This window comes from Grampus griseus, assembly GCF_964374135.1.
Source record: "Grampus griseus genome assembly, chromosome: 12".
NCBI classification, from domain to species: Eukaryota; Metazoa; Chordata; class Mammalia; order Artiodactyla; family Delphinidae; genus Grampus; species Grampus griseus.
The window spans coordinates 85,284,044-85,309,979 of NC_139006.1; the positions used below are offsets into that span (position 1 = coordinate 85,284,044).

At 50.0% G+C, this 25,936-nt stretch overlaps 1 protein-coding gene across 1 annotated transcript in view; it reads left to right on the top strand.

Annotated features, from left to right (window-relative positions):
* TSHZ1 (teashirt zinc finger homeobox 1) overlaps positions 1-25,721 on the top strand; it is a gene marked incomplete at its 5' end in the record, with an annotated part of 74,398 nt that extends 48,677 nt beyond the window's left edge. The window contains one exon of the mRNA XM_082667473.1: positions 21,191-25,721. Within this exon, the coding sequence (XP_082523599.1) occupies positions 21,191-24,384 (3,194 nt within the window). The 3' untranslated portion in view covers positions 24,385-25,721. The remainder of the gene's footprint in view (positions 1-21,190) is intronic.
* Positions 25,722-25,936: the final 215 nt, after the last annotated feature.

Below are 25,936 nucleotides of genomic sequence, written 5' to 3' on the forward strand. Positions count from 1 at the left end.
GGAAGAGCTGGGGTGACGGGCTTACATTCTCCACCGGAGGGATGAGTGTAGCTTGTGCCTCTGTGACTACAGGGCGGTGGTGAAACTGATGGTCCTGAGGAGACGGTGGCCTTTCTGATCCATTGAGCGATGCACAACTGGGTTTCCAGGGCTTTTGTTTTTTGGAGAAAACTTACACTGGGATAACAGAGTGATAAAACAAGCCTCCCTGATTTTTCAGAAAGCATTCGTTTGGCCCCTGAAAGTTTACCAGAAGATTCTGGTCACCATCCACCCTAGGAAACAATTTTTCCTCTTGTACTGTTGAAAAACAGGGGCAGAAGTGATGGAATAAGGTTAAGAACGTTTATTGCGTGATGTTGAGTCGTATGGAAGACAGTAATATATGGTTTTTTATATCCTTTTTTTTATCCACGCAGCAGATATTTTTTGGGGTACCTGCTGTAGGCCAAGCACTGCTGTAGGAGCTGTACGGGCTGCGGCCTCTACAGACACAGCGAGGGTAACTTCTGGGCTTAAGATGTAAGCACAGATTGTCTTTTTTTTTTTTTTTTTTTTTGCGGTACGCGGACCTCTCACTGCTGTGGCCTCTCCCGTTGCGGAGCATAGGCTCCGGACGCGCAGGCTCAGCGGCCATGGCTCACGGGCCCAGCAGCTCCGTGGCATGTGGGATCTTCCCGGACCGGGGCACGAATCCGCGTCCCCTGCATCGGCAGGCGGATTCCCAACCACTGCGCCGCCAGGGAAGCCCCAGATTGTCCTTTTGCCTCTCGGCTGTACTGTCTGGCTTGTCCTTTGGGACCTGAGGAAGCAGTATTTACTCTCTTTGAAGTACATGTGAATCGGGCACACATCCGGCCTCCGGCTCCACGCGCCCCGCCCTCCCTGCCGCCCCGGCCTCTGCTTGTGCTCCCCGCTTCTTGGCATCCTTCCTCCTTTGCTCTGCTTTGGAAATCCTGTTGAACCTCCCAGGGCAGCTCAGTTGTGTCCCCTCGGGAAGCCCTTCCACCCCCTCCTCCTTCTGCGGAGCAGAAGCTCTTCCATCACGAGCGCCGGGGGCATCCATGCGGCTGGTCCCGCACGTCCCGTCCGGATGCCTGTCTCCTCGTCCATCGACTGCCGTTTGCGTAGCGCTTCTGGCTTCTCCGACAGGCTCCGACGACATTTACCGGTTGGAATGCGTTGTAAGGGTCATCGGCTGCAACCCTGCCCCTTTCACAGGTGAGAAAACAAAGACTCGGGGGTGGCCATGGCCCTTGTGCAAGGCTCCCCAGCCAGACCGGCTGTAGAAGGAAGGAAGCGCCGGGTTTCTAATGACAAGCCAGTGCTTTTACCCAGCCTCCACGACGAAGCTGTGCGCTCCAGGAAGCTCCATGCCGCTCAGTATGCGGGTTCGTTAAATATTTTGAGTATCTCTATTACTTGTGGTCATATTTTTTTTTATTTTTAAATTAAGAGCATGAATTCATTTGTTAGGAATGTAATCTATCAAACTAACATTACGTCTGTGTCAAAATCAGATTCATCTTTTATCACGGACTGACAATGCCTTTTTGAGCACTGGAAGGTTCTGTAAATGCAGGGTCTGCTGCCTTTCCATTTATGTAACTGCGCTTTTAATCTTCAGTCTCCTTTCTTCTCTCTTAACCTCTTACAGAGATACACCTTTTTGTTATGTTAAATATCAATATAAATAAGTTATCAATAATCAATATATTCTTCTGACACCGTGTCGCATATTTGGCAAGTCTTTTTTTCTTGCAAGCAAATGTTAGCCTCCTGAACTCTTAATACGATTAAATGAATTTAGGTGTTTATGAGTTAAGGACCTGGTTTGCTGTAGTTATGGAGCCAGGAGACACTCACTGTAGTCAGTATGTCTATGTTTCTTGTTTGCATCTTGGCAATTAAACCATAGAGAGTGTGCTTTTTGTTCCTTGTGGTGTTTGTATCAACATTCATGCAGATACAATAATTCAGTGTGAAGGAAAATCAGTGTTTCTCTGAGCTGATTTGCGTATGCATGTCAGATTTAGCTGTGCCATTTTTATGCTGTTGAGGAAAACAAAATGACCTTTTACCAAGTTTTTGATTCTGGAGGAGTCTGTGTTTTGAATTTGGAGGGGAGGGGACTGCAGAGAAAAAAGGAAGAAGCAATTGTTGATTTATACCATGATGCCAGCAGCAGTCAGGAACCTAAGATGCTTTTCAGCTATAATTGTATCTTTGCTCAAGGCTACTGTAGTTATACTCCATTAAATCCCATTGTCAGTCATCTCCAGAGTCGCAAGGAGCCCAAGCTGATACTGACCGTAGAATAGTCCCAACTAGCCTTTGTGTTTCTTCTCTTTATAAAGTGCAATGCTGTTTTATACACTGGAGATGTTGTGTCACAAGATTACATACTATCACTCATTTATAGGATTATAGTAGAGTAATCAGAAATATGTAGTAAAACTTATCTAGCTAGCTATCCTCTTAAAGGCCCTGGCTTTCATGACAACATTTTCCAGAAAGAAATAGAAAACAAAATGTCATCCAGTAAATATGTTCGTGAATAGCATCTATCTGAACTGGGTAGTTCACCCTTAACAGGAATAGTAAGGTACACGACGGAAGCTTTCAGCTGGCTTCTATCAAAATAATTATCTTAGCATTATCTCTGCCATCCAGTTAACTTTTGCACGTGGATGGTGTTTCTGTGCTTCTGTGGTCATCAACTCCATGCTTAAGAGTTCTCCCAGGAACTGTTACATGGACGAATTTTTTCTCTTTAAAGTCTAGCAAAAAGAAGAAAGGAAAAGGACTATTTAAAAGGAATTGGCATTCTCATGCATAGGTAGTTGGTCAGTTCGTCGGAGATCAGGGTGACTGCCTGCGCCGTGGGTGGGGTTCTTCTGGCAGCATCTCCTAAACACTCATCAGGACCACAGTACCTGGTCCAAGCTCGAGGCCAGCTAGCGTGACTAAAGAAGGGAACTCCATAGATGCCAGATGTTGGGAATAAATCAGGATCATCTCATCAGGACATGCATCCTTAAATGTGTTTTACAAAGTGTCATTCCTAAACTTCCATCACAAGTCAGTTTGTTTGTTTTTTGGAAGTGGAGGGGCAAACGTTTCCGGTTATGAACTCTTTCGGCATCTTTGGCCCAGAGATACTCGTCAAAGATGTGCCCTACACAGCAACGTACATGTCTACTTCCTGTTTCTTCTTTCTTTCCTTACTTTTTGGGAAGAGTTCACAAAGAAGTGTCCCTAAAAGAAGGGATTTTTGTGTGTGTGTGGGGGAGGGGCGGAGGTTGTTTAAATGAATACATTAAACGCGCTTCCGTTTTAAAATATTTTTCATTTAACGGAGCAATTTTCCATGCAGAATGTGATCCCACTTGTCCAGATCTTGGCCCGTGGTAGAGAAATGTTTTGGAAAGAAGCCTGCTTTGACCTCTGCATTCCTCTTCATGTGACATCTGTGATTTTAAGGGAGGACTTTTTTTTTTTATGAGAAATTTATCTCTCAGTGGGGTTATTTTCTTGCAGTTCACCGCCAAGGTGGGTCCCTTTCACTCGTCATGCTTGTGTACTTGACTAAGTAGAAACACTTTAAGAAAAGTAAACTCCATGCTTTTCTGCTGTCATATTTGATTTGAGCTGTGCTCTGATGGTTGTTTGAAGCTAACATGAAATGCAGTGCCTGCCCCATCCATTTTAGCAGCCCATTATCATAATTTCACTGTCGTATGGCCACTGAGTTAATGTACTTACAAATGACAGAGAAAGCGTGTTACATGACCTTAGGGTTTTCAAAAATTAAATGACGTCGTAGGTCGTATTTCAAAGAATAGCTAAGGAGAACGGTTTTCTTTCCTGCATAAAGTGTCACTACGCACAGCAACACGATATTGTATTTCTTTTTTATTACACAAAAATGTGAAGCTTTTAAACTAGATTCCCCACATAAAATTTAATATTGGGGTAGGGAATGAAACATCCAGTGGATAAATCTGCTTCTCCCCCATCTCATCCCCTCTCATCTCAAGATGAGACGCCTTCAGAACTTAGAAATGCAGAAGTAACTCTGAAATTCTTGTCTGATGATGAATCTAGTAATTTTTTTCCTTACACAAAACCCACAAATTCCCACCTAAAAGGCAATAAAGCACTTATATTTACTGAAATATGCTTTGCCAGGGTGCTTAAGACTAGATCCTATTTTCTTCTGTGCTTTAGGAATCATTTTTGGTTTTCAAAAGTGTTCTTTTTTAAAGAAGGAACCGAGTCTTCCAGCTTCCAGATTAAATGAGATCAGGAGGAAACTCTTTCTGAAAGCGAGTGATGTTGGCATTTTATCAGCGCACAGATCTCTGGGCCACCCATATTTATGATGTCCTGAACCCACATGGCAGAGTCCGCTCTGGTACATGATTGGTGCTCTCCCATCACAGAAGGGGTTACAGGGAGGGTGACAGAGCACGAGGCCGTGAAGCACACCCAGTGCGTGGGACATGGGACAGACCAAAACGTGCAGTCCGAGGTAGGGCCTTGCACACGGGGCTGCTGCAGTTAGCTCACTCACCTGCTCTTGAATTCTCTTTCCAAGCAAGGAATACTGTGGCTCAAGCCGTAGCTCTCTGAAGGAGCCCTCCAGACTTAAAAAGCAATCGATTGGCTTCTAGATCACAGACAATAGTGGGACTCCATGCTACAGTAAGAATCCAGAGGCCCTTTTCATTTTGTTCCTGTGAAATAAACACAGGGCCCAGTACAATAGGAAGGCAGCTGAACGTGCGAATGAGCTGCTTACCGACATCGCCTGGAGTTCAGTGAATAGAAATCTAACGTGTATCTAGATTTCCACGTGGTCATTAGTAATAGTTGTTATTGGAAGTAATAGTAATCAGGAAGCACACCAGAATGACAGGAAACACAAGTCACAGGCTCATATGCTGTGGAAACCTAAGCACGTCCTTTGAAAACCAAAAAGTGGGGCTGAAATGGAAAATCTTACACTTTCTTTGGTTCCCACCTGCAGACTGCAGTGCCAGTGCCTGAGTCAGGAAAAGTAGATGCGGCCCCCACGGATCACCTGCAGGACTTGTGTGCTGAGTCCAGGAGGGGACTTGCTGTGAGTCTGTTCCGTATAATGTGGAGCCTTGCAGATGTCAAGTCTTGTTACGCCCCTGGCACTATTGACATAAGAGTATTATTCAAAGTTACTAAAATTCAATGAAGCTCTAAGTTGAATCTGCACTTTTTATGCACCAAAACTAAATTGCGGAGGTGCGGGGGTGGGGTGGGGTGACATGTGGTTGCAATGTGTGCTTACAAATGACTTATAATTAACATTTTTTAGCCCAAAGCAATTAGAGCATTTGAAAAATTTCTGACGCAGCCCCGAAGTTTTTGTTCCTGTTGTGGATTTAGTGGCTCTGAAAATTCCTCTTTTTTCTTGATTTCAATGGAAGGTAATTGCATGGCTCCACTTTTTCTTAACCTGAATATACACCATGATTATAGAAATATTCAAATATTTCCCCCGCGGAGGAACCTCATTTTACACTGCAGCTCTGCCCATAATCCTGCATGGGCTGGTCAGGAGCTGCGTTCTCCCGATTTGAATAAATGATGCCAACAGAAAACCCAAGTTGTTGCTGCATTTTGGACGCATGGGTTGGTCAAGGAACTAGGAGACTCCATTGCACATGCAAACCGTTGGGGTCAAGCTGCCACACTGACCCGGACTTGATGGCAGGGTGGCCTTGGAAGGCTGTACGGAGTGAGATGCAGGGGTGGGGTCTGGGGAGGTGGAGGGCTGCTCACGGCCTCCAGAGCACAATGGCAGAGCATCTCCAGTGGGTCCTGCAGCACATGGCAAGCAGTAGGCTTCCTGTGTCTGAATGAGGGGGAAACACTAGGAGTGGGGAGGAGGGGGCACGGTTCTTCCTGCGCTGATGGATGCTGGCCTCCCGCTGAAAGGTGATCTGGTCCTCCAGCAGCTTTGGTCCCTCTAACAGAGATGCAGCTCGGGGGGAAGCAGTGCTTCCAATGCGCACTCACTTCTTAAAAGCAGGGGAGGTCTTTCGTATGCATATTCAGTTGTGACACGGGCTTGAGTAGAAGAAAGATGGGGAACATTTTGCACGTGTGGAAATGCATAAAATTGGGCATTCTAGGACAATGACCATGCAGCATCTTGTGTGACGTTCTGCCTCATCTTGCAGACCCAGGGCAGGCAGGATGCCACCTTATGACTGTACTTCTAAATGAATCTTGGGGACAAGTTTAGAGGCCCTCCTCCCCTCCCCCCAGCCAGCATCCTTAAGAAGTCATGGGTCTGAAGGGTTTATTAGTACCATAAATCGCTTCTCCTGTCAGTCAAACGCTCAGAAATGCACGACATGATCCTGGCCGTCTGGGTGTTGGCATATAAATCACTGAAGATTAAATTATTAGATAATTTGGAAACTTAACAGTTTGCATTTTGTACTTCCAATTGTTTTGCTGACTTGCACTTTTCTTGGCTGTCCGGGATTTTATTAACCGTCTTGAAGACATCTATCACCTCCTTCCTCTTCATTTTCCAGTGGGCAAATTTTCCCAGAAGGAGAGTTGCAGTAGTGATGCCTGCAGCCGCTGCTCCAAAAAGATTGCTGTATTTTCATTGACATGCAGTGCATTACCATAATTGGCTTTTCTACATGATAGGAGAGAGGAAATAATAATGTCATTTTATTTACAGCCAGAGTGTCGCTCTATGAGACTTCTCCAAGTTTCTGCCATGCTGTGTAGGTCAAATGACATCTTTTGATCAGTCCTGTCCAAAGACATCAAAGCTGAGTGGCATGTAATGGAGACCTAGTGACAAACCAAATCTAGGAAAGAAATAAGACTGCCAGTTTCCCATTAAACAGCCTGCTAAGCAGCACAGCTTCCCTGTGTCGGCTACGAAACCACTCTGACCACCTAAATCAGGAGAATGAAAGGAGGCTGAATTGGACATTAGTACTGCAAATGACTGCGGTGATTGCCACGATGCTCCCCCCCTCCCCCCAAAATCAGCAAGGAAACCAAGCGAGTTACAGCAAGGCTGCTCAGTACCCATTTATTTCTCTCCTGCCACTTGCCGGTTTTCTGATCTGGTTTATTTAGGTTTGACATCCGCCAAATGGTGTAGCGGGATATCTCTGACAGATATTCTTACTGATTTAACGGGAGTCACAACTCAGGAAAGATGGATCTCGTGAGACAGGATTCTGGAGTGCTGTTTTCTCCCTTTTCCTCCCCGTTTTCTTCCCTTTATGATCCCCGTTGTAGGTGGTTCCTCTTCGCCGTCGGCTGTGAGGGCCTTCAGAACTTCGGAGGAAGGAGGCTTGATCGCCTCACGTAGTGGAAGTATGGTTTCTTTAAAAGGGATTGTTGAACAGGCATTGTATGCCAGAGGTTGGTAAGCAGAGTTATTTCTGCTTCCCAGGTGATGGGGCCACGTGGACATGGAGACCGTGTGTACGAACAAAGCGGCGTCCTCAGTGCATGTGTCTGCGTCGGTTGGCTTGGGGTTACATTTAGTGTCTCCTCACCCTCTGATTCCTTCCTCTAGCCGGTAGTCATGGAGCAGCTATTTTGCTCCAGGCACCGAGAGAGAGAGCGGTTGGGAGCCAAGGTCCCCCAGGATGCCGTTGCTGCTGTAGGAGCCCTGGCCCAGGCGCGGGACAGGGGCTAGGCCCGTGACCACCTGTGCGGGCAGGGAGGGTCCCAGAGGGCTGGCGGGGGCCGTGCCGGAGCCCGTCAGCAGAGGGAAGCTGTGGGGAGGTAAAGAGGGGACTCACTGGAGGGGCCTGGGCGGGCGTAGTGGGAAACAGATTCTCTTGTTTTGTCCCCCTTTTTTTTAAGTGTGGTAAGAGGTGTGTAAGAGTTATCATTTTAAGCGTCCAGTTCAGTGGCATGAGATACATTCCCACTGTTGTGCGGCCATCACCTCCTCCACTTCTCATCTTCTCAAACTGAACCTCGGTCCCCATGAAGCATCATCTTCCCAACATCCCCCTCCCTGCAGCTCCGGGTGACATCGTTCTACTTTCTGTCTCTATGACAAGCCGGCCCACGTGGTTGGAAAGGGACTCCAGGGGGCCCTTGCAGGCATCCCGTGAACGGCAGGCCCTGAGGAGAGGCTCGCCTGTAACCGATCACGGCTGGTCCCGTGCCCTCGACGTTCAGGCAGAGCAGCCCGAGAGCAATGTTGCTGACCTTCGGGTAGATAAAGACCTGATTTTACAAACAGCACATTCTGAAGACAGAATTCGTTTAACACTCAGGCCACTTTGAGTTGCAGCTAGAAATGGCCCATGCGTGGCCCTCTGAGAGCATGTCAGAGCCTGGTTCTGAAACAGACCCCCTGGGGCAAGTACCTGCTGCCACCCGTGCTCGGGGGGCAGCTCCCCTCGCCTCTGTGCCTCAGTATCTTCATGTGGACGTGGAGAGCAGACACAGGCCTTCCCCTTATCAAGCTGGTGAGGGGCTAACACAATTAATAAATGCAGGGCACTTAAGACAGTGTCTGGTCTGGAGAGAGTGGTCAATAAATATTACCTGTTATTATCCAATGACATTTTAACCCAAAGCATAGTGCCGGTCGAGCAGATGTTCTGTGGGTATGAAATGTTTACCCAAGAACAAGTAAATTATGTCTTTAAAAATAATAGTATAATTATCCGTCCCCTCAAATAAGTTTCTAGTGTGCTGAAAAAAAGACATTCTCTCCATCCGGGTGGATCATTATTCCAGAATGTATTCCATTCCGACTTGAGATTGGACTTCAGTGTTGTCATGGAGAAGATGCTTCTCATCGCAGTGGGCCCCTCACCTTTCTACAGAGGATATATTTACATGAATGCCCTTCTTTCCTTTTCGTGCTATGGTTGCAGGGGTTTGAGATCTGTTAGCATCAAACGTCCTTTTTTCTAGGTGTTGCTTGGCTTTGCTGATATCCTCTTTCCAATCCACTCCTACACGGTCGTTTGGATGGGCTTTCGTATGTGCTCTCTCCCTCCGAATAGTTTCTTTCCCCCCTTTTTTTCCCTCAATGATTTAAACATGCCCGGCATTTCTTTCCAAGCAGTTTCATGAACAGAACCAAAGCAGACAGACTGGAAGAGAGAAACACGGAAACCAAGTGAGAAGGTGGAGTTGAGGCTGAGTTTCCTTCAGTTGGGCTCATGGAGGAAGGCTTTCCTGGGAGAACAGCTGGAATAGAATTTGTTTCTGATGCTCCATGAAGGAATCTTTTATTTTCAAACCTTTTCTAGAAGCTGTCGAACCTTGTACGTCCTCCGGGACTCCCACCCGCAGCCAGAGCTTCTAGAGGTGTGGTCTCGAGGTTGACTCAGGGCACCTTGGACTTCCAGAAGAAATCAAAAGAGGAAATGTCTTTAGACTAACCAGGAATTGTTTCCGTGAGATTTCTAACCAGGAAAAGAATGACTAGTGTAAGGGCCCCGAGTCTCCCCTGATGACTGGGAGCATCGCTCTAGCCCCTGCTTTGGATCTCAGGGGAAAAAAAGGGAAGAAAGCTCGAGGCTAGAACCCAGACTGTGACTCCAGCCCCTCCTCCGTCTTTGTAGCCAGGGGACTGTATCCCCAGCCTCACTTAAGGATGCAGAAGGGGAGTGAAATCCATCCACCTGCTGAATTCACATCTCCAGGTGCCCCAGGCATCCCAGACCCGCAGTTTGCCTGAGCCGCATCTCCAGGTGTTCAATAATGCAGCAGGATTTAGCTGCACCAAAGTGTCACCTGTCTAGGTGAGTCGTGCCGGTGTCTATCTGAAGTGACAGCCATCTTTGAGTACCGGCGTCGTTCACTGACTCCGCTCTCATCATTGGCATCAGGAAGGTAACATTTTCGACAAGGTTGTTTCCTGTTCCCCGGCTTGTTTCCTGCCCCTCCCTCCTCCCCCTCCCCCCTCCCCTCCCCGCCTTCTTAGCGCACCTGATCAAAACATCATCGCTGACAAAGCTTTCCTTCTCCAAATTAAATGAGCCCAGCTAGCCCGGCAATTTTTCCACAGAAAGCAAGTGAAATGCCAGTGTGCCAAGTTAATGAATCTGGTAACAGGGAGAACATTATCGAGTCTGGATAATATGATCTAGCAATGTTCCTTCTCACGCTTCCTGTAAAGAATGTGTGGAAGTCAGTTGCGTGCGCGATGCTAACGCCTGTCCTACCCCATCATGGTAATTTGTATAAGTAATGGAAACAGGTTAAATACTTCCATTCTGATGTTGCCAGCAGGGATGGAAATGAACGTTTCAATGAAATCACCTCGACAGAGCCAAGCGGGGAGGGGGCCGTGACTGATTCAGCTCCACTCCCTTTGGTGATGGGAACCCTAATGAGAATGCTGGAATGTATAGTTTATCAGATAGAAGGGGAAAAGCAGGTAAATCTTGGAGATTAGGATCACGGGAGAACCACCAGCACGAGGTGCCGGCCTCCCCAGCAGACCTCTGCTAATAACACGCTCTTTTCATGCCGAGGGAGGGAGGCAGGGGTGTGGTTGGCTGGCGGGGGAGAGGTGAGTAGGGGCAGGCTCTTTCCTCCTCCCTGATGGGCTGCCAGCAAGGGTTATCTTCAGCCAGTAAAACCCCAGGGTGCTCTTAGGACACCTCTTAGACCCCTGTCTCGAGAACTTGGAGGGAAGAGAACTTGGCTTTTCTGCGTTTCCCTGTCATTATAAATGATCCACTTTTAGAATGGCTTTCTCTCTGTCTGAAACGTCATTTTACTCCCTTCCTTGTCCGTATGAGGAAGAGCCATTTTATTTGAACTGCTAGTGCTGTTTAACCTTACTCAGAAACTGGAACGCGGGCTTCCCTGGTGGTGCAGTGGTTGAGAGTCCGCTTGCCAACGCAGGGGACACGGGTTCGTGCCCCGGTCCGGGAAGATCCCACATGCCGCGGAGCGGCTGGGCTCGTGAGCCATGGCTGCTGAGCCTGCGCGTCCGGAGCCTGTGCTCTAAAGTGGGAGAGGCCACAACAGTAGAGCCCCGCGTACCGCAAAAAACAAAACAAAACAAACTGGAACTCAATTCCCGAGATATCCTATACCTGTCGCCCTGCTTCCAGAAAAATCAGTTTTTCTAACCAAAGGACTACTCTGTATGCCAAGCGTGCTGTAACATCCTTGTAAATTCAAGTGTGTTAATGTGGGTTACTCAACATATTTTCACACTAAAATGCTATATTCATACATTGCCTTTTCCAGTATCACTACCTTTCTTCCGTCTAGACGCTATTACTTAAAATCCAAGTCAGTTAAAGATGGAAGCATTTGGTCATCTGGCCTGTTATATTAAATGCCAATATCTGAACGATTCCAAATATCTGAATTTGGGGACATGGCAGAAGCTGAGCATCTTTTATTGAAAGAACACGTTTTTTAGTTTTCATCGGGATGTGTTGTCATCAGGTAGGAACAGGTATGGATGCGTGCTGGTTACCTTGTGTGAGTGGCTATTTTGAGTAAGCAAGTTGGTATCTGCTGGATGGCAAAGGATAGATTTCAAGCTGGCTTTTAGAAAGCAAATCATGATCGGGGGAAGCCTTTCTTCTATTGTTGCTCTGCTCTCTCCGTGAGGCACCCACACTTTTTGCTCATCTGTCTGAGGAACCCTGGCTCTGATTACTCAGAGCCAGGGTTACTCAGACTCCGGGGAATTTGGAACTTTATTCCAGTTAGCCATTAAAAACCAAAGACAGCTGTCACTTCTCCCCCTTCTTCAAATGACTGTTGAATATCAGAGCAAATCTTCTTTTCTTTAAAGAAGCAAAGATATTTTTAAAAAATTTGGGCTGGTAGTTGAGAAAAAGAATCGATCTAATTCTCTGAAGACGCACGTGCCTCATTGTATAATGACAATTTGAGAGGAACATATTTTTCCAGACAATATGTGGGTATTTACATTGTAAACCACCGGGGCACACGTTGTTGGTGTCAGATTCACCTCTAGCAGGGACCGTATACTTTACCCTCTGGCCACGTGCATCAGAACGCACGGGATTTTATGTGACTCAGGATGACAGCACATCTTTAGGGACACGTTGGCATCTAGAAGGCGCATTTTATGGCAAAACAATATTAACAAGATTTAAGCTGTTTAAAAAAAGTGACGTCTAACTGTAAGATCCAGTTGTCTTGTTCTCATCTCGGGGCTGATGGGGTCTATGTGTTTTGTGGTTTTTATGTGCTCACACCTGCACACACTCACACACCCACACCCACGTGGAGGCTGGTGGCTTCTCGCCTCGCCTGTGCTCGTCCTGACGCCGAGGCCGGCACAGCTGCTCTGCGCGTTGTCCCGCTGACGGCAGGACACGCCGCGTGTGCTCACCGTGTCACGCTCCACGCCGCGTGCTTGGCTCAGGCGGGGCGGGGGGAGTGACGGCAAAGCTGTTTTGACACAAAAAGAAATCGCAGAAATGACGATTTGGAGTCTTTGTTTTATTTGATGGGGAGGAATGTCATTTCTTTCTGGAAGTAATCATAAAAGGAGGATATCATACCCCAGTTACCATTTCCAGGCTTACTCATTCATCAGCGTTCCGCAGGGTGCGGGTAGGCGAGGGCAGAGGGGAGCTGAGGGTTTTAGCAGAGAAGATGCAACGACGTTGAGTTGACTCTGTCTTCTGTGATTCAGTAGCTGCTCTCATCCAGATCTTTTAGACTAAACAGTTGTAGTCACTCACTTCGTGACGTATGTTGTTCTCAGTTTCATCACTAACAATAAAAATTTCTACAAATATTTTAATGTATTTTGGTATATTTGTACCCATGTGAACTTTTAGAACACTGTAGCTTATATTGAAAACGAAAGAGCGTGACAAGTAATCACTCTGTCCAAGCTTGGAAGTTTTGACAAGTCTCTCTGTCTCTCTAGCTCTCTGCCTCTGCCTAGGCAAAATTTCCAAAAAAGCGTCTAGGAGAGCAATTAGGAGAATTCACTGGTAATAGTAAGAATAAACCCAATTATTATGATAAGAGAACGATACTTTCTGATAGGATAGTGTGGATGTAACTGATTCAGACGCCATTATTGTTATTAAGGGGATTTCAAGGAAGTCAGGTACGTGTGACCTTGTATTAAGCTTCCAGCCAAGTACAGCAGTAATTACGAAGGGGATGCTGGCTCTCGGTGGATCACATTGGTACATAATTTATATAGACTGTAATATATTTAAAGACAAAAGTCCTCCTGACTTTGTGTTAATAGTTGCTGTGTTGTTGACAGCTGCAGGGGTGTGCCCTGCCCTGTTCCCATCCACACCCCAGTCCCCAAAGACTTGATGTTTCCTCTCTTCTTTTACCCTGTGCGTGTACGAGAATGGGCGGCTGGATTTGAACTTGGAGACACGTGTCTGAGACGTAAGCCCTGCCTGGGGTTCGATGTGTGCTGAGTTACATTTCTTTATTCTTGTTTCAGCCATTTGAAGAGAGATTTCAAGCCCACATCTCCCCTCCAGATTTCTAAATGTCATCCGTCACTCTATCTGACAAAAGTCTTTTCTCGTTTCAGGTGGTAGAAAATACCAGGTCGGAACCTGGTTTGGGACCTAATTGGCTAATATTGGGTCTGTAGACCCAGACTCATCAGACTGTCCTAGCGTGGTGTATATCCCTCCCCAAACCAAGAGGCAATAACCGAAAACGTGGATTTCCCCATGCTTGGCATTGGCCACGCATGTCTTGGGGGTGGCTGGCTTTTTAATTTGTGCATCGTATATTAACACGCAGTTCGTTGGTAGTGAAGTAGCTGCGTGTTTTCTTAGGTTCATACAAGAGTTATTTAGCTTTTGCTCTTCATTTCATTTCAACTTCTCTTTTAATTTTTCAAGATTCTCATATATTTTCTCTCTCCTTTTTCCTCCTGACATTGCTGAAAATCACAGAAAGTTTTCAGTCTTTTTAATTGAGGTTTAAGCCCTTAATTTGTGCTTTCCCACTTAATGTTAAATTACATTGTTGTAACTGCAACAAACTACAGGCCTAAGATTAATACCTGAGGCGCTCACTGGGAGGAATGGGAGGGGACACCCCCCCCCATAACTTGAAATTGAATTCGGGGGCAGGGAGAAAGGGAAGCCGTTATATTTATTTTAAAGAAGTTACCTGTGAATTTCTAATGAAACTTAGAATTCGGTAAAAACCATAGGCCATTTTATTTACAGACTCTACAATTCTAAAAAATGGCCTCAGTTGGGTTTTAGGTAAAGAAGTAATCGTTACCAATCGGATGGTTTAGCAAACTGATACGTGAGCGACTGGTACCAGACGACTGAAATTTGCCAGAGGGATAGAAATATTTTTGCTCCTCCTACATCACAGCAGAACGGGGCTTTCAGATTTGCGTGGCAGGTTGTCAACCTTTCTGCAAAAAATTTAGAACTTAGTTCCATAAATTAACGTACATCCCACTTGTATGTTGCTGTCCTTTCAGAGTAGCGCGGAATGGGCTCTGACCTGGGTGCTTTCTCTGCATGTTTTATTTCCTAATATCCTCTTCCACCAAACCCACCTGCTCTCTTTGTAACAGAGGTGAAGTTACTTTACAAGTGATCGATGATAAATTTGGAAGAAAGTGTGTTTTGCAAGATTTTACGATGAATTGAAGCTGTTCATTTATCACCGAGGTGTGTGTAAGCCCCTTTTGTGAACTGTAAATATATTTTGACGTAATGGCCATCTGTTCGTGGGTATCACGTTTGCCAGTCGAAAACCTAGTTTGATATAGCTAAACATGTAATTTGGTATGATCGTATAGTTTCACCAGGTGGCAATACAATAGCCAAGTTTGGTATTTACTGTAAGCCAGTGCCCAAGCAGGGACCAACGACCTGTGTTTTATAGTTGTCACTTTTGAATCTCCCTTTTCCTCATTCACAGCCAGCTCTCAATTGCGTGTGCTAATGAGGAAAAGAGAGCTTGGATAAACAAATTTCCCCAACCTGATTCTTGTCATTTATTTCCAGGGCCCGCCCCCTGGGGCCTGGGGAAGAGCCTAACCAGGAAGTGCTCTGTATGAGTTCCCACCTCCCGCTCCTTCCTCTGTGTGGCTGTGATCAGGGAAACTGTAGGAAGGCGGAGGGGCCTGGGTGGTGCAGAAGTTCAAGGGCTAACATCCCGAATAATCCATCGGCCCAAATCTCACGTCTGGTTGCTACACAGTGACAAGGGCCAGTGAGGGGACCGCTTCCCCTGGGACGAGAGCTCATTGTTTTATTCCTCTTGTCCCCATTTATGCGATGTGAGCAACAGTTGGTGAGGCCCGAGGCTGCGCGGGGCGCCCGCTGACAGCCGTGGGAGGACTGCCCATCGTGGGCATTTCCGAGTTCATCTTGACGGTCTGTCTGCAGAGCAAGATGGGGAGGAGGGGCCAGCAAGCATAGAGGGGGACTTGGTGATGACGATGGTGGTCTGCCGTTTCCATGAATACTTCCTATAGCCCCACTGTTGGGGAAACTGAGGCCCGGAGGATAGGGTCTGTCCCTTCTGTAAGTCTGTCCTCAGGTCCCGCTAACAATGGGGGTCTGTCCTTCAACAGGGAGCCACAGCAATGGCCCCATAGCGTGGACCCAACGGGGACGAGCCGGTGAACGCCATCCCTACCCCCTGCACGCCTGGGGTCGCTCCTGCACTCGCTGTGTGGGACAGATGTGGCTGAGGGGGGACGTGTCTCGGGTGTGTCCCCGCCTGGGGCTGAAGCCAGGCGCCCAGTGGTCTTGCTTCCAGGCACCGTGGGGTCCGGTCTGGGAATTTCCACCTGCACAGCCCTTGCCCGCCTGCCCCAGGCCCAGACTCTTAAAGTGAAACCCGGTAGATTCTGGATCCTTCTGAGGGCTCTGGTTCCAGGATGTGAGCCCAGTTTTGGAAGGTGGGAGAGGTTGGGGGGTAGGGAGAGGGGGCTCAGGCACGGCTGTAAAGGAGTCCCTCGTACCCGTTAGCATCTGTTATCAGCTGCATCCTCACGTGGCCACGCACGCTGCCGAGTAGGGTGATATATGGACCAGCGCTGGGAAGGGTGGCGTGAGAAGCGGGAGGGAAGTGCTCGTGGGCGGGCTGCCTGGGGAGGCGGGGGCACTTCCTTCCAGCGCTGATTCTACCAGGCCCGGTGCCCCCGAGGAGGGGCAGGAAAGCTACTCCGGGGTCAGATGGGCGTCCAGTGGTGGGGACACAAGACAGATGGCCCCCAGCTGCCCCCTAGGTCTGTGTTTCCTCGTGCCCCTTGTAAATTAGAATTGAAAAGTTCACTCATTAAAAAAATAGACACACTGAGCTAAAAGTACATGGTAGAATAGTAAAGCAGCCAAAGAACTTCAGTGCATCAGGATGAACAAAGTGGAGGAGTGTGTGGTAAAAGCAGGAATCCTGGGAGTCTAGAAACGGACAGCGACCGTGCTGGTGGAAGGCTAAAGGGATGCAGCACAGTGACCACTGAGCTGGTGGACTGTGGGTCTCAGGAGAGGCCTCGCCTCCTGCCCCCCTGTCCGTGGGACCTGGCAGCCCCCTCCCTAGGGAAGGCTGAAGGAGGTGAGGATGCAGGAGCAGGGCCGGGAGGAAGACGGAGGCGGCCTTTGTGCGGGCAGACTCTCGGCACCCCCGAAATTCTGCTACAGGAACCCTAATGCCATCTGCACCCCTTCATTGTTCTTCCCACCTCTTACTTTTTAGCATTAAAAAATATAAAAGTAACAACGAACAAAGCCCTTCCCACGTTCCCTCCCCCAGGCTGGGCCCTGCCCTTCCAGGCTCCTTAATTCCCAGCGTGAGGCTAGTGGCTGTTTCCAGCTATTTCATTCCAGAAATGGTGTGAAATGGCTAATACGTGCTTGTTGAATTGAAAACACTGAAGAAGATTTTGAAAACAGAGATACTGATCAAGAGCCACTTCAGTCAACAAGCCCATATATTCATTATCTAGAAAAAAACCACTAGTAACATTTTCGAAAAGGATTTTTCCGTTGTACTGTGAATAGGTTTGTCTTCTGCTTTTTCCATTGAATGCCTCTCCCCTTGTCATTAAAACATAGTTTTTTAAACGTTTGAATAATATTGCATCTTAGGAATAAACGAAAAGTCACCTAACTACCAATTATTGTTGAAGATTCAGGTAGTGGCGAATTTTATATGGAATAATACCATAAAGGACATCTTTGTGCATGAAGCTTATTCTATATTTCATGTCACCTTCTGAGGCTATCCTTCCAAAAGTAAAATTATTGGGCCAAAGGGTGTCAAAAAATTTCTCTCCTTTTACTCTTTTTTCATTGAGATTCTCTCAATTATAACAGTATGATGGGCACATAAGAGGTGTCCTAAACACTGATACAGAATTACTTTGGGCCAGGGACTTCCCTGGTGGTCCAGTGGTTAAGACTCTGCACTTCCACTGCAGGGGGTATGGGTTCAATCCCTGGTCAGGGAACTAAGATCCCTGCATGCTGTGCAGCACAGCCAAAAAAGAAAAAAAAAAAAAAGAATTACCTTGGGGTCATTAATTCATCCACAAGCATTTACTCAAAGTGTTTGTTGGCATTGAGATGCTAATGAGACAAAGGAAAGTAACTCGGTCCTGATGCTGGCAGAGTGGCTTGACCTCCGGCTGGGAGTCAGGTGACCCGCCTTTGAATCCTTGTTTATGTCCTCTGGGACCTTGGGGAGGTCGGTCAACTTCTCGAAGACCAGTTTTCTCATCTTCAAAATGGGCATTTTCAGGGATGCTAACTTGAAGGGTTGTGAGGGTTAAAATAGGGTGAAGAAAGAAAATGCCCAGCTGGGGGAGGTAGGCAGGGGTGGCACTCAGCAATTTTAGTTGAAGGAGCAAGTTCACGGTTTGATTATGAGGACAGACAGGTAGATATCTCTTAATGCTTCCGGGAATGAACTCTGGGAGGGGATTAAAAGGCATCATGAAGGAGATGACATCTGAGCCTCCCCTTGAGGACGAGCATCGTCACCAGGTAGAGATGTGGGTGGGGTGCCCCCTGGGACCAGGATGCGCGGGGACTGGACATGTGGCGGAGGGAGGGGTGCACGTGAGGATTTGCGCCCCCTGTGCAGCTCGTGGACTCTAACAGCGATTTTAGCTCAGGAGTTGTGGAGGAAGAAAGAGCGTGGCAGGACAGGAGGGCAAGAGGCCCAGCTGGGCGGCTGTTGCACATCTGATGAGAGGCTGGAGGGTCTGAATTAGGGCAGGGGCCCTGCTGGCTGTGGAGCTGGACCACGGGAGGCACTGAGGACAGCCGTCGCTCTTCTGGCATGGACACTTGTTCGGGGTGATTCAGTACAGCTGAGTCAGGAGACTCCCAGCTCAGGAGGAGGAAGTGGGCTGTCACTGGGGCGGGGGCTGGAGGGGGCAGGGGCAGTCGTGTGTCTGCACGAAGTTGACTGGGGGTGCCTGTGGAACGCCCACGTCGCGACGGACTCCGGTCACAGCAGCTGGGGCCCCTTCTATGTGCCACCCGTGAGGCGGACTCAGACTACAGGCATCGCAAAGGCCAGCTTCCCCCGACGGGGCGGGAGAGCCGAGGGCCTGCACCCAGTGGCCTCGCAGGTGGACGTGGGTCCAGTGCTCGCGGGCGTGCCCTGGAGGAGTCACGGAAGAAGTCAAGGTTGGCTGGAAAGAGGCTGTGGAGGGACCGGCCAAGAGTGACAGGCAGGGCGGGTGGAGGAAGCCGGCGGCGCCCTGGCCCCGGAGAGCACGGTGTCACACCCGGAGTGCTCTGGGCAGGGGGGCTGGGGGCCGCGTCCCCGCGGGGATGCTCGGCCCGGGGCAGGGGATGCTGGCGGGTCCCAGGATGCCCCCGGGTCCGCCCTGGGGCTCCCCTGGCTGCCTGCTCACCCAGCTTCGTGTCTCCCCTGGGAGACGAGCTCCAGGAAGGCAGGCACATTAGGGGTCCCCCTCCACCTCCTGGATAACGGGGGATGGGTGTCCAAGGGAGGGAACGGCAGAAACCAGTGACCCTTAGGAGGCCGGGGTTTGCTCTGTGTGGTTCCAGGAGTAACTGTCGCCCTGGGGCTGGGGGTGGCCTACAGGAGGCGTTTGAGCTCAGCCTGGGGGCCCCCAGGTGCAGGCTGCTCTGTCGGGAGCAGGGCAGGCCTGGGATACAGCAGGGCCTGATGACATTCCACTCTGCTGGGACATGGACATGCAGGTGGGCAGATGCCAAGCAAGTCATGTGCGTGCGGTTCCAGGCCCTGAGATGCCACCCGCAGAGTGAGGACCGGTGGGTGACAAACACACCCCGGAGGTATGGCAGCGAGTCCCCCGCGACGGCGCGGGACTCACGGGCTGTAATTCCCCGACGCGTTAGTGGACTCTGATGCAGTTCTGCCTTCCGCTGGGAAACACCGTGGACATACGTGCCTGGGTCGCTCAATGCTGCCACCCAGGCGTGGGGACGGCCGCGAGGGGAAGCGGGGGTGGGCAGGGATGCTGAAGGGCCCCGTGGAGCGGCTGTCACTCGCCACGTGTTCACTTGTGCTCACGAGCGATCGTGCCTGGAGCTCTCGGCGTGTGGGCGCAGACCCTCCCGTGTGTCTCCCTCCTGCCCGCGTCCGCCCTCTGGGCAGCCACCTCCTTCTCTGTCTCTCCATCACTGTCCTGAAAACGCGGTGCTCTCTGCACGTTCCCTTGGGGTCTGGTGCTGATAACGTGATAATGAGTGATTCTACTTAATGAGACACCCTCTCAGGTCGTATCAGTGCATTTTAATGGGGCCTTTCTGGAAATATCTTAACCCCAAATTTCCCAGGCAGTTGACGGAACGCTAATTGTTCCCTCAAAAAAAAAAAAGGAAAAAGAAGTAAAAGTGTGCTTTGGTCAAATCAGTTAAGAGGTGCAGGCAATGATGTCCCCTTGGGGACTGACAACATCCGTCACATAGTAAAGGGTCTAAACTGTGTTGCAGTAGAAGGTCGGATTCCATCTAGCGGTTTACATGCCGTCCATCCCTCCCCTGCTTGGGACAGCTGTCCGTATCCTGAGTTTTTCTGGGAGATGCCGCCTTCACCCTGAGAAGTCACCCTCTGTGCAGCTGTGGCCTGTAGCGGGCCACTGTAGCGTATACTATAGGCCTTGTTGAGAATAGAATTTGTTTTATTGTGCCAAAATATCCGTAACACAAAAGTTACCATTTTAATCAAGTGCACGGTTCAGTGGTATTAAGTACATTCACCCTGTTATGCAGCAATACCCACCATACACCTCCAGAACTTTGCGTCTTCCCAGATTGAAACTCTGAAGCCATTAAACACCAACTTTCCATTCCTCCCTCTCCCCCAGGCCCTGGAAACCGCGGTTCCACTTCCTGTCTCTGTAAGCCTCACCGCTCTAGGTGTCTCATCTAAGGGTGTCTCATCTATTCGTCTTTTTACGTCTGGCTTATTTCACTGAGCATAGCGTCCTCAGGGTTCATCCATGCCATGGCATATGTCAGAATCTCCTTCCTTTTAAAGGCTGACTAATATTCCATGGTCTGTATAAACCACATTTTGTTCACCCATCCATCCGTCAACAGACATTTAGGTTGTTTCCACCTTCCGGCTCTTGTGAATACTGCCGCTTTGTACAGACGTGGCTCTTTGACCCCTGTCGGGTGTCACCTGTGGGAGGCTTCTGCTCCATCCAGGCAGGGGGGCGCTGCTGGGGCTACGTCGCTTTCTCCTTTTTAGTGGAGACCAGAGTATTTTTATCGCTTGTCATTGAGGAACGTTTTTATTTATGGAAGCCATAGAATACTGTCTGTGTATTATCTTGCCCTAGAAGTTGACAACCAGGTCCCCCTGCCCCCTGCCACGGGGAGGCACGAGGGACCCCCGCTGCTTACAAAAAGAGGAGCCTGCATGAGGAGGGGTCCCTTCCCTTCCCACCCAGCTGTGACGGCCACACTGACATCTTTAAGAAGAGGACAGATGCCACCCTTCCGTGGAAATGTATTCACTTAGGAGGGGGGATTGTCTTGGTGGAAACCTGTTTCCTGCCGTCGAGCTGCAGAAGGGGTAGATATATAAAGTGGAGGTAGCCTTGTAGCCTGGGAGCTCGGCTGAGAAACATCTTTTTAAAGATCATCTAACTGCTGGGGAGGCCGCGTCCTTGGAGATGATTTACGTCTCCTCACGGTGTTCCATTTTTCTCTCCTAGCTTACGTTCCTGAGGAAGAACTGAAGGCAGCAGAAATAGATGAAGAAAACGTGGAGGAGGATGGGCTGCCTTTGGACGTTCAGGAAAGCGACTTCGTGTGCAATGAGGAGGCGGAGCTCAAGGAGGCCCCGAGCTACCAGAACTCCCCCATCAGCACCGCGACTAATCAGGACGCCGGCTACGGGTCGCCGTTCAGCGAAAGCAGCGACCAGCCAGCCCCTTTCAAGAGCTCTTCCTGCAAGGAAGAGAAAGAGGAGGCCCAGGGCCGGGAGGGCGTCTCCTACCCCCAGGACAGCTTGGCCCAGATCAAGGCCGTGTATGCAAACCTCTTCTCGGGGTCCTGCTGGTCCAGCTTGGCTCTGGATTTGAAGAAGTCCGGCTCGACCACCGGCAACAGCGATGCCGGCCAGAAGGAGGGCTCCACCCCCGCCGCCACGCCCCCCACCAGTACCGCGGGGGCCACCGGGACCACGGCGAGCACCCCCAGCTCGGGCTCCGGCTCCGGCACCGGCACCAGCGCCAGCGGCGGCTCCGGGTACGACTGGCACCAGGCCGCCCTGGCCAAGACGCTGCAGCAGACGTCCTCGTACGGGCTGCTGCCCGAGCCCAGCCTCTTCAGCACCGTGCAGCTCTACCGGCAGAACAACAAGCTGTACGGCTCCGTGTTCACGGGCGCCAGCAAGTTCCGCTGCAAAGACTGCAGCGCCGCGTACGACACGCTGGTGGAGCTGACGGTGCACATGAACGAGACGGGGCACTACCGCGACAACAACAGGGACAAGGACTCCGAGCAGACCAAGCGGTGGTCCAAGCCCAGGAAGCGCTCCCTGATGGAGATGGAGGGCAAGGAGGACGCGCAGAAGGTACTCAAGTGCATGTACTGCGGCCACTCCTTCGAGTCCCTGCAGGACCTGAGCGTGCACATGATCAAGACGAAGCATTACCAGAAAGTGCCTCTCAAGGAGCCGGTGCCGGCCATCACCAAGCTGGTCCCTTCCACCAAAAAGCGGGCGCTGCAGGACTTGGCGGCCCCCTGCTCCCCCGAGCCGGCGGGCGTCACGGCCGAAGTGGCGCCGAGCGAGTCAGCCAAGGACCAGAAGTCGGCCAACCCGTACGTGACGCCCAACAACCGCTACGGCTACCAGAACGGGGCCAGCTACACCTGGCAGTTCGAGGCCCGCAAGGCCCAGATCCTCAAGTGCATGGAGTGCGGCAGCTCCCACGACACCCTGCAGCAGCTCACCGCCCACATGATGGTCACCGGCCACTTCCTGAAAGTGACCACCTCCGCCTCCAAGAAAGGGAAGCAGCTGGTGCTGGACCCCATGGTGGAGGAGAAGATCCAGTCCATTCCCCTGCCCCCCACCACGCACACGCGGCTGCCCGCCGCCCACGTCAAAAAGCAGCCCGACTCTCCCTCGGGGTCCGCGACCTCAGAGGAGAAGAAGGAGCCCGAGAAGGAGAAGGCGCTGCCGGCGGCGTCCGGGGACGCAGACAAGCAGATCAAGGAGGAGGGTGAGGACGCCGCCGACAAGTTCGAGCACACCACCCTCTACCAGTACCTCCGCGAGGAGGACCTGGACGACAGCCCCAGGGGCGGGGTGGACATCCTGAAGTCCCTGGAGAACACGGTCTCCACGGCCATCAGCAAAGCCCAGAACGGCGCCCCCTCGTGGGGCGGCTACCCCAGCATCCACGCCGCCTACCAGCTGCCGGGCACCGTGAAGCCGCTGCCGACCGTGCAGAGCGTGCAGATGCAGCCGTCCTACGCCAGCAGCGTGAAGCCTCTGTCCTCGGAGCACGGCGCGCTCCTGCACTCCCCGGGGAGCCTCACGCCGCCGCCCCACAAGAGCAACGTGTCGGCCATGGAGGAGCTGGTGGAGAAGGTCACGGGCAAGGTCAGCGTGAAGAAGGAGGAGAGGCCGGCGGAGAAGGAGAAGGGGTCGCCGGCCAAGGCCGCGTCCCCCGCGGCCAAGGAGAATAAAGACTTCCCCAGGGCCGAGGACCTGGGCGGCGGCGGCAGGCCCCAGCAGAAGAAGGGCCCCGAAGCTGAAGCGGGGAAGACCAGGAAGGAGGGTGCGGTGGACGCCCACACCCCGAACGGCACAGAGCCCCTCAAGGCCAAAGTCACCAACGGCTGTAACAACCTGGGCATCATCACGGACCACTCGCCCGAGCCCTCCTTCATCAACCCGCTGAGCGCCCTGCAGTCCATCATGAACACCCACCTGGGCAAAGTGTCCAGGCCCGTGAGCCCCTCGCTGGACCCGCTGGCCATGCTCTACAAGATCAGCACCAGCATGCTGGACAAGCCGGCCTTCCCCGCCCCGCCCGCCAAGCCGCCCGGCACCCTGGACCGCTACTGCTACGAGAACAGCGACCAGCCCATCGACCTGACCAAGTCCAAGAGCAAGGCCCTGGCCCCGGGCGCCGCCGACGGCGTGTCCTCGCCGCTCCGGGAGAGCGCGCTCATGGACATCTCGGACATGGTGAAGAACCTCACGGGCCGGCTGACCCCCAAGTCCTCCACGCCTTCCACCGTGTCGGAGAAGTCGGACGCCGACGGCAGCAGCTTCGAGGAGGCAGTGGACGAGCTGTCGCCCGTGCACAAGAGGAAGGGGCGGCAGTCCAACTGGAATCCGCAGCACCTGCTCATCCTGCAGGCCCAGTTCGCCTCGAGCCTGCGGGAGACCCCGGAGGGTAAGTACATCATGTCGGACCTGGGCCCTCAGGAGCGGGTGCACATCTCCAAGTTCACCGGGCTCTCCATGACCACCATCAGCCACTGGCTGGCCAACGTCAAGTACCAGTTGCGGAGGACAGGGGGGACCAAGTTCCTGAAGAACCTGGACACAGGGCATCCTGTTTTCTTTTGCAACGATTGTGCCTCTCAGTTCAGAACTGCTTCCACGTACATCAGTCATCTAGAGACACACTTAGGCTTCAGCTTGAAGGATCTCTCCAAGCTGCCACTGAATCAGATTCAAGAACAGCAGAATGTTTCCAAAGTCCTGGCGAACAAAGCATTGGGCCCGGTGGGAGCCGCCGAGGACGATCTGGGCTCCACATTCCAGTGCAAGCTCTGCAACCGGACTTTCGCGAGCAAGCACGCAGTCAAACTGCACCTTAGTAAGACCCACGGCAAGTCCCCCGAGGACCACCTGATCTACGTGACGGAGCTGGAGAAACAGTAGCCCTGGGTCCGCGCGCGGGCCCGTGGCACATTGCACTAAACGTCGTCATACTGCACTAGGCCTGGCCTGAGCCTCCGAAATCAGCCTGCCCTTTGTTGCTGACTGCCTGTCTGGACCTTGGTTTTTCTTACACATATTTTGTAGTTATATTTATATGCTCTTCGTCCGATTGTGCATGTTCCGTTTCTTTTTCCGTGAGTCAAAGTCTGACCTTTATTTTCAACATCTGTTCTCGATGTTCAGCTCTCTTTTGTAGGAAATAGTGGGGCACACTACTCAGAGACATTTACTTAGCAGGAAAGAAAGACACAAATAACAATGAGAAAAGACGTCCTAAAATTACAAAGTTGCCATGACAATAAAGGTCATAGAACCTCCTAGTGTCAAATTTAACCCTTTGAGGACTGTAATCGCATTTCTGTGCCTTTCACTCAAAAAAAAAAAAAAAAGAAAAAAGAAAAAAAAAGGCTTAAAGGCATTTCATTCAGATCAAAAGCTGTGTCAGACACAAAACTTATTTAATAATTAAAAAACGAGCTTTTATATGCAGAACTGGTTTGTGAAGGAAGCATGCATGCAGCTGTTGGAAAACAGAAAGTTGTCTAGGACTCGGGGTTAGGAAGCCACAACTTCACATGTTTAAAACAAACAAAACAAAAACTAACAGCAGCGACAACAAACACCCCAGTTGCCACTATGCCCAAACCCTCTGGATGCTGAAAAAATGCCACTTTTGGCAAAAAAAAAAAAAAAAAAAAAAAAAAGTATGCAAGCTATTATTTAAAAATGTGTAAAAATGCTATTTCTTTTTTCTGTAAAATACTGCAGTTTATAGTTATTTACAGATGTAAGCTTTGGTACAAGCTGACCTTTCTATAAGCGTGCTGCATTGGTAAATGAAAAAAAAATGGGGCAAATGTTGGAGTCCTTTCCTTGTAAATTGCCGGCATCAGCTTAAAAACTCCTGTATGTTACATATCGTCCCATTTTAATCTATTCAACTTTCTTTGTACCTTCTGGCTGTATGCTTTCTCTTTTAACTTTTTATATTGTCATTTTATATTAAATTTCTGTGTATATAGTGTACAACCACAATTTTTGAATAAAATTTAGTTCCTGCAGCTTGATTTAAATAGAGAAATTTTACTGCAACCTGCATCTTTCCAGATGCATGTATATCAGACAAAAATAAATAAATGAAAACAGAGCGAGCGATGCACTATTAATTATACATTTTGATGTTCTATCATTAATATTGTACAGTACATTTCGGTTCACACAATTAAATCCACTGTTTTCTCAAATGTAAAATAAACCCACATGCAGTTCTTGATTTACATAGATTGTCATGTCGTCATTATTTTGCCTTTGAGATGTTATTTCAGCGACGAGAGGTATGGCTTATGCAATCAACCAACAGAAATCCTGGTCGGAATCATCATTTCATGATTTGTGTGCTGACACGCTTCGTTCAAATGAGCAGTGTTGCATTTCTTAAGATGATAATTAAAAAGTTTAACCCCGCTGGGTGCCACCGGGTTCCTGAGGATAG